The sequence below is a fragment of the Pithys albifrons genome, chromosome 8 (genome assembly GCF_047495875.1).
Source record: "Pithys albifrons albifrons isolate INPA30051 chromosome 8, PitAlb_v1, whole genome shotgun sequence".
In the NCBI taxonomy this organism is placed as follows: Eukaryota; Metazoa; Chordata; class Aves; order Passeriformes; family Thamnophilidae; genus Pithys; species Pithys albifrons.
The window spans coordinates 33,406,997-33,425,040 of NC_092465.1; the positions used below are offsets into that span (position 1 = coordinate 33,406,997).

Below are 18,044 nucleotides of genomic sequence, written 5' to 3' on the forward strand. Positions count from 1 at the left end.
GTGCAAATTTTTATCACACATTTAATGGCACTGAGTTATTAACAAGGTCATATTAACACCCATGACATCTGATTCACAAGGATCTTAATTTACTAGTCCTTAAGGACACTTTTAAGTCTCAAATATGATAGTGATTGCCATCAGATATTTTAATCACAATAAAATATACTGAAAAAATATTTCAGTTGAAAAAATAAACTGCTGGTTATCTGTTCAACAAAACCAAAGCTGAAAACTCAACAACAGATGAAATTTGTGCTTTTTTTCTGATCAATAACATGTGCCAAATACAAGTGGGTCAGCTGTATCTCAGTACTAAACAGATTTGACAGAACTCCCACAATTAGAAGAAACAACTCAGTCTTCACTAATTTGATTTGTGCTGCCTCAGAGGAAGGGAGATTCCTCTTCTGGCAGGTCCACTGGAAATACCAACTGCTACAGCATTACAACCTCTGCTGAAAATGTTCCTACAACTGCAGCAGGTATTTAGACAAAGGGAAACAAGACCTTGTACCACACTTAGCTACTTTAGAAACATCATGGCCAGTAAAATGACACCTTATTTCTTTGAGCAACAACACGTAATACCTGGAATTTGGCTTCACATCCCTGTCCTAACTCAGAAATCATACCCCAGAATTAAGCCAAAGAACTGCTTGGAACTGCAACCTGGGTACAAAAGTAACAGTGTGAAAAATCTCTATTCTACCCCATCTAATTTTTCTTAATTATTACTTGCAGATAAGTGGGACATCTTGTTACCATTTATGTGAGAGTTAATTAACATGGTCAAGGGCAGAGACCTTATAGGCACCAACACATTCCACACTACACGTGTCATTAACGGTGAGACACGGCAGCGAACACACAAACACACACCAGGCAATGCCTGGGAACAATTCCTACACATTCTGCAACCCAGTCCTAAGTCCTTTTTCCTATTTGTCATTAAGTTCCTACAGCCAAAGAAGTTCTGCACCTTGCAGAAAGCAGTTACTCTTCTCAAACACACAGACAACTACCCAATTAAGCAATTATCGTATGGATTGAACAGTAACTACAATTAAATTATTCATTAGTTCCTTTCTTCAGAGGACATTCCTCTCACCCATGCCTAGAGATGTTTAAACCCATGCCAGAAAAGGCACACACACATATGTATTTTATGGAAACTGCCATAGCACTACCAGCCTCCCCTCTAACCAGCCACAGAAAATGTGGGCTGTGCAATTTGCTTGGTCTCAGCTCACTGAACAACCCTTTTTGCCTCTTTTACATTCAGAGAACACCATAATTTTTAGCTTAATACAATTAGGGATATGAAATGTGCACTGACCTGTAAAGAAAAAAAATCACATGTTATAAGAATATCAGGCTTTGCTACACATGCAGTACTGCAATGGATATTGCCATGGGGGGTGGAAAACAGTGAAACATATAATCTACAGTCAACACACATCTGGCTTAGTAAAAAAAGGTCATATAAGAGTGATCCATCCTCCTGCCCACAAAAACCAATCATTACATCTTAAAATTTCCTTAAAACTGCAGTAATGCCAATGCCAAACTACAAAAGCATATCTAGAAGAACTAAAATCCTGCTACACCTCATGCAAAATCCACGTCCAGACATTATGGGGCTGATTTAATGCCCACCCAAGCCTTCCTCACCCTCAGTCTGCAGTTACCTTTGTTCTTTATTAATGCCCAAAGCACTGACACAGGGCAGATTTTTCTGCCTTGCATAGTGCATTAACATGATATAACAGGTGACCCCGAAACTCCAATAACTACTTTATGGCTACACTGTGACAGATATTGTCAGATACCAGGGTAAGCTCTCTGACCGGTTTTCAATTATGCTTCTCATAGTTATCAAATAACCTGCAAATCTAATTAATAACCCTCCAGCCAAATGCAGTGTTCAATTTTTAGCTATTGCTGTTCTTTTATCCTGTCATACTCCATGCAGTAATTTATAGACCCTAATACAGATGAGCACATACACATAAAAAGACTTTTATAACTCTATGCAAATAATTCTGTATTTCAAACTGGTAATAGAATATTTCATTTTAAAAAAGTGATTATAAATACACTTATATGCTGTTCCTCTTATTTAAAATAATAGCATAAAATAAACAGCAGAAAATTATGGCATAGGAATACTACTAAAGTAAAAAAACACACAACAAATGTTTTGCCCTGGGAAATTTCGTCTTTACTAATTACTTTTAAATACAATCTACCTATTTTATTTTCAACAACCTCTGACTGAATTGAGAAACAACCTCATATTGTTCACTAAAGGTCTGGGGAAATTCAGCAAATACCCAACTAGCTGTAAAAATCAGTTTCTTGGGAAAAGAGAAGCTTAGATTTAGATAAGAGCAGCACACACTTAGGGTAACAAATATAATCATTCCACTTGTCTGAAAAACACTTCAAAGTTGACAAATAGTTGACAGAGTTTCATTCGTGCACTTAGCAGAAGGTTAAATTTGCAACACAAGAATCACTTTGGTGTCAAAACATTCAGTCAGGGAACCAACTCTAACTCCAAACTGACTGGTGAAGAACAGGGGTGCATAAGGACAGACCCAGACAGCACAAATAGCCAAAATTTGCCCTCGTTTAGGTTGACCTTTAGGCCAAATGGCAGCATCTAATTTTAAAGTGAGTACAGGCTGCTCCTTGAAAGGCACTTTGGAGAAAAAACATTGATGTTTTACTGCCACATGTCAGGGATGCTAGTCAATAATGTTCAACTAGAGACTGACAGAAAACTGCTTTTAGACAAAGCAAAGGTATTGTAAAAATTAAATATTTAATGAACTGGAGCCCAGAACTAACCAGTATTTGCTGCATTTCTATAGGAACAGACAATCCACCTCATCTATACAGTGCAGTTCTGCATCTCTGCACTCCCTTAATATATTTTAATGCAAAATCAAACATTAGCATGTATATTGAAAAGAAGAGCTTTGGCAAAAATTTCTGCAGCAACACTGAACACATTACCAAATTCCAAGGACAAAGTAGCAAAACAGGGTCTGGGAAAGTAGGACACCACAGCATTCCCAACTGCCCTATTTCTGGTCCAATTTCCACAGAAGTCATCAACAAAACCTCAATCATGAAGGCTCTAAGGTTACATCCTGGGGGGGGACAAGCAGTGCCTTTTGCAGAGAATGGCTGTTACAGTCATTTTACAGGAGACAGTTTAACCCAATGTAGTCAGATCCACCTGTCTTCAGGAAGCAGGTGCTTCATAGGCAAGAGAAACTGTAACAGATTAGAAATAGAAAAAATTTGAACACGTTGTTACCTACACAGGAGATTTGTCACCCATCAGGCTACTCTGGTGAGCTTTAGCTGGAAAAAAACACTCTGAGAGGTTTTCAAACATTTTTTTTTTTATATTTGCTTCAAATAAAGCATTATTTGAGACAGAGAGAAACACTTCCTTACTTCACTACCATATAGGCACACACAGACCACAGTGCCAGAGTCCTCAAGCACCTGTACACGGGTAAGAAAAAAGTGGAAATTATTTACTAGAAGCTCATTCCTGACATTACACTCTGGCACAAACTACAGTCTTCAGATGACCCTTACTGGGAAAGCCAAAAGAAGTGCTTCAGAACACACACACCTCACATGCTGTCTTGCTCTCTCAGTTTCACATCAAGGCTGGGATGCAGCTCTTGAAACAACGGGATGTGCTCAGTCTCAAGTGCTGAACAAAACAGCAGTGCGGGAAAGATGTAAACCCAACAATCTGCTGTAATCACAAACAAAAACATGTCTGCCTTCTGCTCATTCACTGTGTTCTGAAAACTCTCTCGCTTGTCATACTGTCCTCTTTTCTTCACAGGGCTCTGCTCTGTCTCCTTCCTCCCAGAGTTCATCCCATCCTGGAGTAATCCCTGTGATGATGAGTCCCTGTAATGTTTTAGCCCCTGAGATCCCTGATCATAAAGAAAGATCAATACTTTTCTACAGATGAGTTTTTTCACAAGCTTTAAACTAAAAAGAGTGATAAATGTATGACATGAAATTAAATGCACTGAATCAAACCCTTCAGGATGAGCACTTTAAAGGGACACTTCTAATCCAATAGAGTGAAAAACTGCAGGGGATTGCCTCAGGCAAATCAGCACATGATCTAGAGAAACATCAAGGTTCTAAGTAAATTAGTAGGTCAAAGACTAATTATTCATTTGTTCAAAATAGACTCAAAACCCAGTTTCATGTTATAATGAAAATGTATCAGACAATGTGGAGAAGCTGACCATCTACTGACATACAGGACCAAGTGTTAATTTATTTTACAGATAATTACAAGGCTGCTGTCCATTTTAAAAGGGATTTTGGCAGCAAAGAGAAGTAAATTAAGACAGAATAAAAACCAACACACTAAAGAAACTGACTCTCACTCATACCTTGTAGGATTTTTCCCAGCACAAGTATTTATAGATTTTGCACCATTTCTTTACAGACAATTAACACTGAATTTTGCTGATGCTTTTACAAAAAAACACCAACCAACCAAACAAAAAAAAGTTGCTAATTAAATTAGCTTACAACACTTTGTTTCACTTCAGCAGAACAATTGTTTTCTTTCACTTCAACAGAAAAATTACTTTCCTTTTACACCAACATATTTCAAGGGCTTGTATTTTGTATATGTTTGGGCATATATAAACAGAAATCTTATGGAAATAACAAGAGGAACAGAATGTTTGCTTTTTGAAGAGGGAGATGAAGAAAATTACAAAAAATCTTAATAGAAATCTAGTTGAGAACTATTAATTTATGCCTCATTAATATGTACTGAAAAAAACTTGCAAAGTAGTTAACTGTCATTATTTCAATGTAAATCAACAAACCGCTCTCCCCACAACTTCTGGAATCAGTTCCTTCAAATTCAGAAGTGACTTGAAAGACTAAATTTAGTCAGGACTAAATATGGCCAACATTCAACACTGGCAAACTCGAGCAATCACATTTTGATGTGACATTTGCCTAGCACAAGCTAATTCTTCAGAGATGAGAAAGATTTCAGACACTCCTACTGCTTTCCAACAGACATTGCACTGCATCCCAGCTATCTCATTCCATGACATGCTTGCACAGATACAGCAGCATTATCTTGAGTTCATGTTAAAAAAATTACCACATTTCAAAACATGCAAACTTTTAATGCTGCCAATTATTTTATTGGATTTAGATTATTTTATGATCTGGGTGGTCTCAGACTTCAGACTCTGTACTATTGCATAGGCAAATTAACAGTTCAACTTTTTCAATTCAGAGATTTGTTATATACAGGAATGGACTGATTTAACGAGTTATTTAAATAACTAAGTGAAAACAACCCTCTGCCATAACCAACAGCTGTGTACGCCCACTAGAAATGGTTACACTTCCAATCAAGGTCTCAGACCAGATGCATAGAGAAACTGAGTGAGCAAAATAATCATTCCACAAATGGTGACAGGAACCAAATATTGATGAAATTAAGGTCCTGCAAAATCAATAAAAAACCTCAGATCATTATAGGTTGTATCTTTCATGATTACTGCTGCATAATCAATAAACACCTTTCTGGAATGATCACGCTCATAAGAACTACACAAGAATGTCACCAGGCTAATCCATAAAGCTGCTAACAACTCACTCACCTATCCCGTGGGAATGCCCTCCCAAACATTTCCAAGGGCTCTTAGTAAGATGTATAAAATAGAAAGAAAATGGGCATTCTGCTTTACATACTTTTATGGGCTACTTAAGCATGAGTTATGAAATTCAGACATGAAAGCAGCCACGAAGCTTAGACAGTATTTTTGTCCTGTGTTCCTTTAACACTGCACATCATACAAATGTCATTAAAAATATCCACTGGCATATTTTTAAGTCCATAACATGTGCCTGCTGTAAGGTACTTATTTGGTGAGTAGCTGTAAGACGTTTTTCCACCATTAGATGCCTTCCTTCAACTGACATTAAAATCAGGCTGTTTCACCACCCGAGACAGAACTCAGAGGATACAATAAAGCCTACGAGATACAATTACCATAGCAACTTTGCATTTTATTTGCTGCTATTCTGTTGAATCAGCCAGCCTGGTTGTCAGAGCTGTGGTTACTAGGCAAGATTGAAGCTGAAATTCATCTTCCTGGGGCAAGACAGATAGGCAGCAGACAAGATGAAATGCTGCAGTCTGCACAGCTTCACTTATTTAGGATTTTAAATATCGTCTCCTCTAATTCTAGACAAGTGGGATAAATTATGAATTTTACATGACTAAAAATCTTAAATAAAACTTATTTAAAATTAAGATAAATTTGCAAGTGAGAGAGATTTAAATGATCAAGTAAATATAACTAAGAGCTCCTGAATCCTACAAAATAGAACAGCTTTCCCCAGGCATTTCTGAGGCCATTATAAGATTATTTTTTTTCATTTCAGTGTACTCTACTGGCTAATACTAAACCTGTAATGCTGCTCTTTCATTTTCTTTAAATCACTGACAGTACCATTTTACCTTGCATCAGAGCTGAGGGCATGAAAAGAAAGAATATTAAAAATTCACACTTTACTACAGAATACTGGGGGGAAAGTACAGAAGAAAAAAATTAAAATCTGCATAATACTCTATTTTAAATATGCTATTTTAAATACCCACATTATATTATATACCCTCAAGAAAAATGGGCAAGTGCCTATTAGAGTATAAGCAAACAACATGCATTTTCCACTCAAACTTTACAATCAAACCTTTAAATAGAAAAAAAAATCATTCAGCATCTTCTCCTTGACCAAATGAGATCACTTCTTATACAGAATTTCTAACAATCTGTCAAACCTACCCTTTAACGGTCAATATACTTGAACAGGAAGAATATTCCAGTATTCTGTAGGATGAATCATTTTTTTTTCTTCTTTTTTTTTTATCCTAGCGGGTTAGGTACAGGATTTATCTTAAGGAATTCTTAGTGGGGGTTAGTGAGAAGAATTAGCTGGAAAAAAACTTGTTCAGTTTCAAACATCTCCTTAATTTGGTAGAACAAGGGAAAAAAAGATCACAGCTTAAAAAAGCAGTAACCTGTTCAAACATGACATTTAATGCTGTGAAACCCTAAGACAGATACGTGTCTATAAACTGTGGCATAACACAACCAACCAACCAGTAACTCAGACATCAGTGCACTTTACTCACTGATCACAAAGGAGAACTCCTGCTGCACTCAGAGATATTTTTCAATAACACACTGGCTACTGTTCTTGGCTGAAAATATACTTTTCTTCCCCTAAAGCTGCAAAATCTCATACTACTGCTTAAAGAAAGGCATTTGCAACATTCCAGCAATTTCTATCTTTCACCCATAGGAAAAGATCTTTATCCCCTTGGAAGAAGGCCATTGGTAAAGACACATAAGGACAAAACAGAAATCAAAGTCTGCAGGACAAGTTTAGGTCTGTACAGGTGGGATGGGAATTTTTTAATGCACTAGTTAGGAAATCCATATTGCATGAACAAAACAAGCACTCAATAAAATACAGTCTCTTTCATATGTAAATTTTCATTGAGGTTGAGTTTCATGCAGTGAATGATCAAAAAGCACAAATCAATAAATAGGACTTCAGGTATTAGAAAAATGATTGCAGAGTCCTACTGATTTTAAATAAGTAAAATTCTTCAGATGCCATAAAAAGACTTTAAAAAAGAGAAAGTTCTGCCAAATCAGATATAAGATAAAGCAAAACAATTGAATCAAGAGTACACCACAATAATAAAACTCCTCTGCCTACATGGATGCCATCCAGGTAAATGTCAACAGTGAATATATTAATGACTCAGCCACTGCTTTTGGAACCAGTATTGCCTGTCTACAGCTCAGCACCACATAAAGTGCTCCAGGATCCAGCTAAAGGACAGTTGCTAGGGACAAACCTGCTGCCCACCAGCTGTGTTGTCTCCAGCACAAACCCCACCAACACAGACACACAAGTTCTTCCTTCTCAGCAAGAGATCAAAGCCCCATAGGGAGTAACTGGAAAACAACTTAGCACCATGGAAACCTTTCTAGGATGATGAAAATGGTTCTATTGACACCAAGACTAAAAATGGGACGGTAAACACTTTTTTCTTCCCCACAAATACTCAAGATTCATTCAGCACCTCTGATATTGTGCCAACTGGACTGGAGAAAACAAATCCAGTTCAGTATTTCTGAGACATTCTGCTCCATGAAACACTGAGGAATTCAGCAGACAGACTTGTCAAGAGACAGGTTTTCTATACTGTGCTTAGGAAAAAAACAACAAAAACACAAAAGGGGGGAAAAGGAGCCTGACAACTAATTAAGAGGCAAATAGCCATGACAGATTCTTTTGCCCAACACTGCATCAGAACTGTGCTGGATCTCACAAATGTTTCACTGGGTCTCTATTCTCTTCAATTTAATTAGGGGATTTTCTCAACATCAGTGGTCCATAATCCAAAGAAAATCTCTACTGCAGCCCACTGAGAGGAAGTTTTCTCCCTTGCTCTCAGAAACAATGGAATAAGATCCTGTGATATATAGGACAAGGCCTAATTCATGTTATTAACAGCTTTTATTGTTCAAAATCACACTCTACTGATGTCCTGCATTTACCCAACATAAAACTACTCATTTCTCCTCTTCAGTCACTTAATGAAATACTTCAAAACAGAGGAAAAATATTTTGCACAATTATGTGAACAAACATTTTATAATTCCATTAGAGTCTATAATAGTTGGACAAGGCAAGCACCTCCTTTTTCATCCCAGCAAAATGGCCAGTATTTTCAATTACCTTGACATCACTGACCTTTTCTCTAATTAGGCTCACATTAGCACAGACAAATTATCCACCAGATTTTCTACCTCACAGAAAATAACTTACACGAGAATGTTCCAATCAGTTTCATCTGGGAGCCTTGCCCATGCAGAGTTGTTAATAATAAATAAATTTGGTGTCTTGCCAAATTCCATAACCATGCTACACACTAGTATCTATTCCAACAGACAGAGCCAAGTGTATGCATCATATTTATAAAACAGCCTCAAATCTGCAGCAGAGGATGTAATTCCACTTCCTTCTCATTTACATGCATTAGGGGAAAGCACATGAAGACATGAGCCTTGTTTAATCTTGCAAAGCAAAGGCTTTGGGGGATCTGACAAACAGCCTTCCAGTCCCCAGGAGTTGACCGAGAGAGAGAGCCAAGTTCTCTGTCGAGACACAGGGCAGGGTAACAAAAGGCAACAGTCACAAATTGCAGGGAATTATCTGATTGGACATGAGGGAATTTTTTTTTCTCTCTAAGGATAAACAATCATCAGAATGGTTGTCCAGAGGTTCTCCAATCTTGAAGCCTTTCATGGCCTGACAGGAAAAAGCTCCCAGGTCTGAATACAGTGCCAGCTCTGCTTTGATCACGTTGGACTAAAATGCTCCCGATATTCCCTCGAGCCTAAACACCCCCACAGTTCCAGATCCTCAGCTACTTTCAAATCACAGAAAACACAGAAAGAAAAGCCAACAAAGTTCATATTCACTTGACTGTGCTTTGTTTCAGGTGCAAGTTTTAATACACTAGGCAAATCTGGCTGGATGTTTTACTAGGACATCATCATCGTATGATAATTTGGGGCTCACAGTCTTGTGCATATTCAATGCTTCATTAAGGAAATGGGATGAAAAGATGTATTTTATTTAGCATGGCCTTACTTAAGAACACTTGCAGTGAATGAAAACAGTAATAGCCATGATTCTGAAAGTAAAATCATTCTGACTAATGAAAGAGCTGCTCAGACCTGAAACTAAAACAACTTACGACATGAAACCTGAAAGCTACATGTAAACTGCACTTGGGAAAGGTCAGTCATTGAAGGCAGGTAAAGGATTCATGAGAAATAAAAGCATGTTGAATACAGCAAAACATCTCAGAAGAGGCAGATGAACTATTAAGAACCACCTAGAAACTGGAAAAAAAAGGAAAAAACCCCACAAAAGCCATAACCCACCTAAATTCAACTCTTTCCTCCAAAACAAGCTGCATCATAATGGGTCAGTGCTCCAACTGATCTCACTGTACCCACCCTGCATGTAGCAAAAGCGCTCCAGCAAACACACAGTGGACAGGCTGAAGCTCTCCTTAATGGAATGGTACTGCACAGACCCCAGAGCACCTCTGGGGTGCAGTGGGCATGTCAATAATGCATTTTAACCACACTGTGTTGGGCACATGCTGAAGTGGTTCTGGGATCCTCTGCATTTTGCTGGTTCATGACCTCCTAATGCACATGCTCAGGAGGTGCCTCACACTCACATCTATGAGCACTGCATCATTTTGTGTGCTTCAATACACACAAAAAAACCTCAACATTCTCCATCACAGCTATCTGGCCACCATGTGCAGCTTAACTTGCTATAGCTGCCAATAGTCCAGGTAGGACCCACATCAAAACAAACAGAGTTTTCCAAAGGGGACAAGGAAAATCAGAAGGTAGAAGACCAAGATTTTGTTTACCCTCTGACCCACCAGAAGTCACACCACATTTTCATGTAATCTCAAAGTGAGGCCACCTCTTGCCTCTTCCACTGGTAGGACTCCACTGTCTCAGGTCCCTGGCACTATCAACAGTAAATGCAGAATTCTAGAGAAGGGTCATGCGGGAAGTCCAGCAGGAGGAACTGACCCTGTAATCTGTCTCCTTCAACTCTCTCATTTCCACATTGTGACAAATGTGCACAGCAGAGACTCTGAGTCCATATGATGAAGCATAATCACAACCTCAGGGAAGAGAAAGAAGAACAAGAAATTGAGAGGAAACAATAAAGATTCATGCCTGCACTTGGTGACCCTTAGGACAGGCAAGAAGATCAGTACCCAGGCCTGCCAACCCCAGCAGGTCACACAGGATGGCTTCCAGGAGCTGCATCAGACAAGGACACACATCACCAGGGTCATGCCATGCAAGTACCATGAACTGTAAATGTGTCATTGTTTTCTTTACAAGAATGTATAGTAAGCTCACAAGTCAGAGGGCAAGCAGAAGCATTTGGAAAGTTACATGAGCTGGTCCAGATTAGATGGGAGAAGGAGACTTTCTTCACATCATCTACAAACAACTGACAACTGCTTGTGAAGTTCACAGCACAGGATAGAATTTTGTACTGGACAGAACTGCTGGTGCCACACACTAGCCCTGCACACTGCCTGAGAGGCCATGTTAAGGTTACTGACACCTTGGAGGGTCTCCCACACACACTGGGCTATTCCTGTTGATGCTGATTCTCCATTCACAAGAACCTGCTCACACTGCTGTCAACATGTGCTCTCTCATATGTAAGTTCTAAGAGCCATCCCTTCCTGATCTAAAGCCCTCCCAAAATGACAGGACAACCAAGTCACCAAAGGTGACTCTGTACAGACTGTCCCTGTTGTAGATGTGACAGGGAGGTGTGGTGGGGCTGTACGAGCACATGCTCTGCCTGTGCTGCAGCCTCAGACAGAATTAGGAAATACTGCACTTTCCCAGGAACCCTCCCTGCTGCTGAATGGATCTGGAATGCCTATTCCAACAGAGAAGAAGAGTTACAGCTTGAGTGAAATGTCCCTTACTAAACACCAGGCTTAGGGACCCCTGAAAGATGAAGTCATTCTCTTGAATTTTCCACTCTCAAGTTCCCCAGCAGAGGTTCTTTCAGCAAATACACTTCCCTACAACTGACTGTAAACCTGTGCATACTCACATCCTCCCCTCAAATGTGTGCTAGCACGAGAAGTGTTCTCAAACCTCATGTTTTCTCTACTACAACTAGTGCCAGAAAAGCAAAGCAAGAACTGTAATAGCTGCTTTGAAACCTGCTGAATACAACTTCTTGCAGACATGACAAGAAGGTAGACAGTAGAAGGTGACAGTTCAGGAGCACACAGGAGGTGTGCTAGAACACCTCTGGCAAGCTAGAATTAGGTAGGAGGAGTTTGATCTGATAGTTTCATACTACTGAACACTAAAGAGTTACTCAATTCTACACCAAGTCCTATGGTGAAAATGAAATTCTTGATCACAGGACCTGGGTGCTCCTACAGCACACTAGATGTGAGATCTATGAATTAGGAACTAAAGACAATGGCAGGAGTAACAAAAAGGGCTCATTTGCTCTGCGCCTCGAATCCCCATTCATTACAGAAAGATATAGCAATATAAAAATATGCAAATTTCAAGACAACAAAGTAACCTGTGCTGTTTTTCCAAGTTTGACATGCCAAGAATTAAGTTTATTTTGAATAAGCTTTCCCCTCAGATCTTTGCCTCTGTCTTCAAAGGCTTCATCTACTGAGCCACTTCACAGAGACAGCATGCTACAGATCCCCACTGACCCAGATAGCAGCTGCATTTCAAATCCTAAACCTGCCTTTTTCTCAGGCTGACAGGAATTCTGAGAATGTTTTTACATAGCAGTTGGCCTTTGATGATATATTCTCTGCCAACAGATCAATAAGAAGTAAGGAAACTTTAGCAAAACAAATAAGAACTGTGAAAAGTACCACCTTGCAATAGGTAACTTCCTGTCATCATTTCTCACCTGCTTCCTGCCACTTCTCACCCTGTAACTGGGGGTCAGATTTCAGTGAATGCTCAAACACCTTGGCCTTGTCTCTTAGTTCTTTATAATGAGAGCTATCAGTGCACGTTTCTTGAAGTCAGGTTTTCTGAAGGACAGAGCACGATGCTGCATAATGTATTACAAGCTTCAGTAACAGCCAGCTTTCATCTCAGGCCACTTCAGAACTCCTCTCTACCTTCATATTTATATCAAGTCTCTTCCTGAAAAATAGAAAATTACTTATTATTTTCATGTGTGCTTTACCATGGAAAACCCTCAGCTCCTCTTCTACTTGTTTTAGCACCAGAGTGACCCAAATAATGGAACACATGAATCTATGACAATTTCTTTTTTATTATTAATTTCTATTTCAAACTGCAGATGCTTTATCACCTCCAAGTGTCCTAAGGTCCTTCCTGATATTTTGTTGCATTACTAAGTCTTAGATCAGCAAAGAAAACTAAGACACTTAAGAACATCAGCTCCAGTACATGAGGACAAGTCTCAGTCTTGCATTCTTTCTCACCTAGTTGAGAAGCCACTACTGTAAATCCCAAAGGCTGAGGAATCCTGAGAAAACTGCACAAGAAATCAAAGGACATTTTTGAGCTTAAATGGAGTTAGCTGCTTACATTAAATCATTTTGCTGGGATGTGCATATAACACTTCTAATTTGAAAATAAACCTTTCGTCTGACACCAATTATATCCCAACATCTACAGGATAAGAAGGCTGTGTTGCTGGTTATATCCAACAATGCCAGCTCTGACCAGAAGTCCTAGTTAGCCAGCCCTGGCTTCCTGAGCAGGAACTGCATCCTAAATAATCACTCAGCCGTGAAAATTACTGAATTTCCTTCTTTACTGTAATGTTAAAAATCTCCTGTACAGCTTTTAACTCCTCTGTCATTTTCCTGGGGTATCAGAGTGCAACAAAAGTTCCAAAACAAAACTGGATTTATTGCTTCCATATTAATACCCAATCCAGTGACTATGGAGAGAATAAACTATGAAGATTGTTCCAAACAGGCCAGTCACACTACACTATGTTTTGGGGTTTTTTTAATTGCATTATTATGTATTATTGCTCAAATTTAAATCCAGCTTAATATAACAAGGTATGAAAACCAAACGCTTCTCTAAATACCCAAGTACCAACTACACACCAATACACAAGTTACTAGGAAAAACATTCTACAGCAAAACCCATGAAAAACCAAGTTTAGAAAAGCAGTCAGTCAGCACACAAGGATGTGTCAAAGAAATATTTCAGTATCAAGTAAAAAAGGAAGCATGAGAAAGTTTCCTCCTTCTTGAATGATCAGGGAAAATAAGACAACCTACAAAAGAGTTTAGAAAAATCTTAACTAGATATGTCCTGTCTCTAACATGGCTTTGCAGTACACAGCAACCCATCACCACATGCAAACAGACTGTATTGAGAAATGGGCTCAGAAATTCCACAGGCAGCATCCACACGGTATATTTGTCTCCAGCAGGTAAAAAAGTAATCTCTGACTTTCTTCTGGATTTGTCAACAATCACATATTTATCCCATCTGTCTCAACAAACAGAATTAACTCCATAAATACACACACAGCCACTCCAATCTCCTCCTCTCCTTTGTTCAGCATTCTGTTAGCTGCTACTGCTTTTGAATTTCACCCTACAGAACCAAGCAAATCTTCCCATCATATGCAAAACCATCGGCCTAAAAGAAAAAAAAAACCACACACAAACAAATAAAGTGAATTTTTCCCTGAATTCTGGAATGTGAGGCAGATTGGGAATGGTCTAAAACAAATAACATGGCAAGTCTTTTCTTGTTCATGCTGAGATTACAAAAGATATGGGCGACTACCCACAACAGAGAATATGCAGTTATATGTCAGAAACTTGAAGAAACAACACCTATTTTAAAACAAACTCCAAGTTTAATTTCAGGTTTCAACATGGAATGAATGAGTCCAACATTAAGATGCTGTATGCCATCCCATGTGCTGTCTGTGCATAATGTGACAGTTGCCATTTACATAACTGCTTATTTTTACAGAAGCATCTTGTTCATTCAGTACCTGTCAGACTTGCCACAGAACTGCTGCAGATAAGTATCACTTATTCAATTAGTGGTCTCTGCTCTGTTTATAGCACAGTATCTGCATTATAAAGAGAATAGCAATGCACCACATCAGAATATCCCATGAACATTAAAGAACACAACCCTCAGCTCCTGTAAAGAAAGCATCTCAATAAAGATAAAGAGAAGTGAACATGGAAAACAAAACCGGATTTACCTGGATCAAAGCCAGGACTGTAATTTACTGAATTCTGTGCTCAAGCCTGCTGGCCTTAATGCTGAATATTTAAAGTTCTCAGCGACTTCTCTTCAATTGCTCCTGAACATGAGAGTCCAGATTTCTAAACTGCCATGCAGAAAAATGGAGAAACTCACTATGATGAAAGAAAAATCAAGGCAGGTTCTCCACTTCAGGAATCACTCCCCTAAACAGACAGGCCTGTCTCCCTTCTGTCTGTCTGTCTCTCTCTCTCTCCAAATTTATTATTATTTTTTCTTAAAACTTGGAAGAATACCTGTATCTGTTAGATGACACAAGTTGGAGTAACTCCATGAACTGGGTCCTTCTTGTACATGTCCTCTGCCTTGTCTTAAGAATTTATTTCTCTTGGCAGCAGTAAGTTAGCAGTTGTTTTTAAGGGAGAAGAGACAGAGGGGAAAATAAATCCTTCTCAGTGATGATGTGCAAACTACCTTCTCAGTGCTGCACTGAGATGTCAGGAGCTGAGTACACCCCAAACCTTCACCCACAGCTGTGCTGACTTCAGCATCTCTCCTCAGGCAGCACAATAATTACACTGGCAGGAGTCAGTTAATCCAGGAGGGAATTGATCTGTAAAACGGTATAATTAGTTTCGACAGAACAGGGACATCGATACAGGGACAAACGTCAAATGACAAAAGGTTGTGAACTCTGTGCCTTCCCTAGTTAAGGAGGATAAGCCTCCTGTGCTTTAGGAACACTGGGGTCACAAACAGTGCAAAAATACAAAACCAGCCAGACTCCTCCTTACTTCCAGAAGCCACTGCCTGCCTGGCAGTTCCCAGCGCAGGACCTGCAGCTGCTGCAGGAGTGGCCTCTTCAGAGCATTTCCCTTAGGGATTACTCTGCTGCCAGTCTGCTGCTGGAAAGGCAACAGCCATTTATCCTGCCTACTTTTCAGCTATAAACCATCAAATGGTACTTCCATGTAAAACGACACTGTTAAATATATATATATATATATATATATATATATATATATATATGCAGTGCTGCTCTTATAAAAATTTTCAAAAACATCTGTAAAGCAAAAATTACTTACATGCTTTACTGAAAGGAAATACCTTACAAAAAACAAAGGTGCTTAGCAGCTTCTCCGGAATAATGAAAGCTTTATAGTAGTAAATTAATTTCTTAAAAGATTACTGTTGGGTTTTTTCGATTTTTATAAGAGAAAAATTTAATCAAGATCATTTAGAATCCAGCCAACAAGTGAAATAAAGCTTTAATTGTATTTAAGCATAACAACCAACTCAAATGATATTTTTTAGCAGTCATAAATTAAGACTGATCATGACAGCTGTGCACTGTATGACACGTCTGGACTCTCACATCTCAAAACCTGTGAAGAAAAACAAGCAAATAAAAGAAAGCAGCAGCAACCGGGTATGTGGGTCTGCAACAACAACAGCAAACCAACAGCACTGGCATCAAAACGTCAGATATCAACAAAGACTTTGGCCAGGGCTGAAGGCAATAAGGTAACAGAGCTTCTTGAAAAGAAATCAATACCTGAAACCAAAGAGGAGCATTGAATTACAAAAACTGTCTCTTTTTTTTTTGGCCTCTCAATTTTTAATGAGCAAAATGTTCACTGTATAAGTTAGAAATGCTGCCAATGCCTTTTAAGTGGGGTTTGCTGGTGACTAATGGTATATTCTACTAAAAGTATGGTAAGTAACAAAGTAAAAAAAATCATCAGTTTGAAAGGAAAAACAAGAAGCAAGATGCTCATAAAGTGCCTTCTTCAAACTCCTATAACCAAACCTACACAAGAAAGAAACCGAAAAGCAAACCAAGGCATTTTAAGAGTACATTAGGAAAAAATTAACTCGCCTCATATTCTATCAAATCCAGTTACTTGTTCCAAATCTTTAAGAAGTTACAAGCAAATACTATAATATCTTTTATTCTGTTTCCTAATTAACACACATACTTTGGCAGCTTTGTAAATTGGCTTCAATTCAGCAAAATATTAACCATATGCCTAAAACTAAGCACATTTTATACCTTCTTGAAGTCAACTGGAAACAGAAGCATGCATATATGTTAAAAATGAAACATGCTCCAGTGATATGCCCAAACGGAGCCTTGGTGTTAAAAGGTCTTAAATAATTCATGTTTGAAATCATCTTGAAATTCTTTGGTGAAAGACCATATGTCAAGAAAAATACTGGGTTTATCCTAATTTGAGCCACTAAACTTCAGAATATACACATTTTTTAAACTAGATGTCAGAACAGACACCTTATCACTTGCTTTAGTTTTGCAAAGGGGTAACCTCACATATTCGACGATATTAAGGCCTAATACTGAAAAAAGCATGTTATTTTTATACTCTTGGATAAATGATGTATTTCTTCACTCTGCAGATGGGATGCAAAAACAAATGAGCTCATCAGCCTCATCACTCATTTGACAGGCTCAAGACGCCTGCATGCCAATAAGTTGGTTTATTTTTACAGAGATATACATTTATATAGAAACTAATATCTGAATATTATATATATAGTCCACGTACACACAGACACCTTGCCGCGGTGCCTCCTGCCAGCCAAGAGGAATCCCTGGATTCCCATCACCCGAGGCCACCCTCCCGATGCCCGAGGGCGCATCCCGATCCAGGTCACTGCCCGGTCCCCGGGGACATCCCTGCCCACCGTGGGGCCACCAAGGACGGGTCCCTCTCCATCCACGCCGAGCGGCTCCGTGTCGGGGCCGGCACAGAGCGCTCCGGTGCCGCGGGCAGGACAGACACGTCTCGGGCGCAGGGCAGGGGTCGGTACCTGAGGCCGCGGCGGGGTCGCCCCCGGGCAGAGCTGCCCGCTGCTGCTGAGGCTGCGGTTGAAGCTGCTGCTGCTGCTGCGGGCGGGGGGCGGCGGCGGCGACGGGGTAGGGGGGCGGCCCCATCAGCAGCACCAGCCCCAGGAGCAGCGCGGAGAGGCGCCCGCAGGAGCCCGGCATGGCGAGCAGCGCCAGGGCAGCGGAGGCATATTGCGGGAGGCCCGGCACCTCCGGCACCTCCAGCGGCTTCGGCAGCTCCGCCGGCCCC

General features: G+C 39.6%; 1 protein-coding gene across 1 annotated transcript in view; it reads right to left on the reverse strand.

The window, feature by feature from the left end:
• The window catches only part of FAM171B (family with sequence similarity 171 member B), a 36,047-nt gene extending 18,003 nt beyond the window's left edge, over positions 1 to 18,044 (reverse strand). The window contains exon 1 of the mRNA XM_071562426.1: positions 17,779 to 18,044. Within this exon, the coding sequence (XP_071418527.1) occupies positions 17,779 to 17,956 (178 nt within the window). The 5' untranslated portion in view covers positions 17,957 to 18,044. The remainder of the gene's footprint in view (positions 1 to 17,778) is intronic.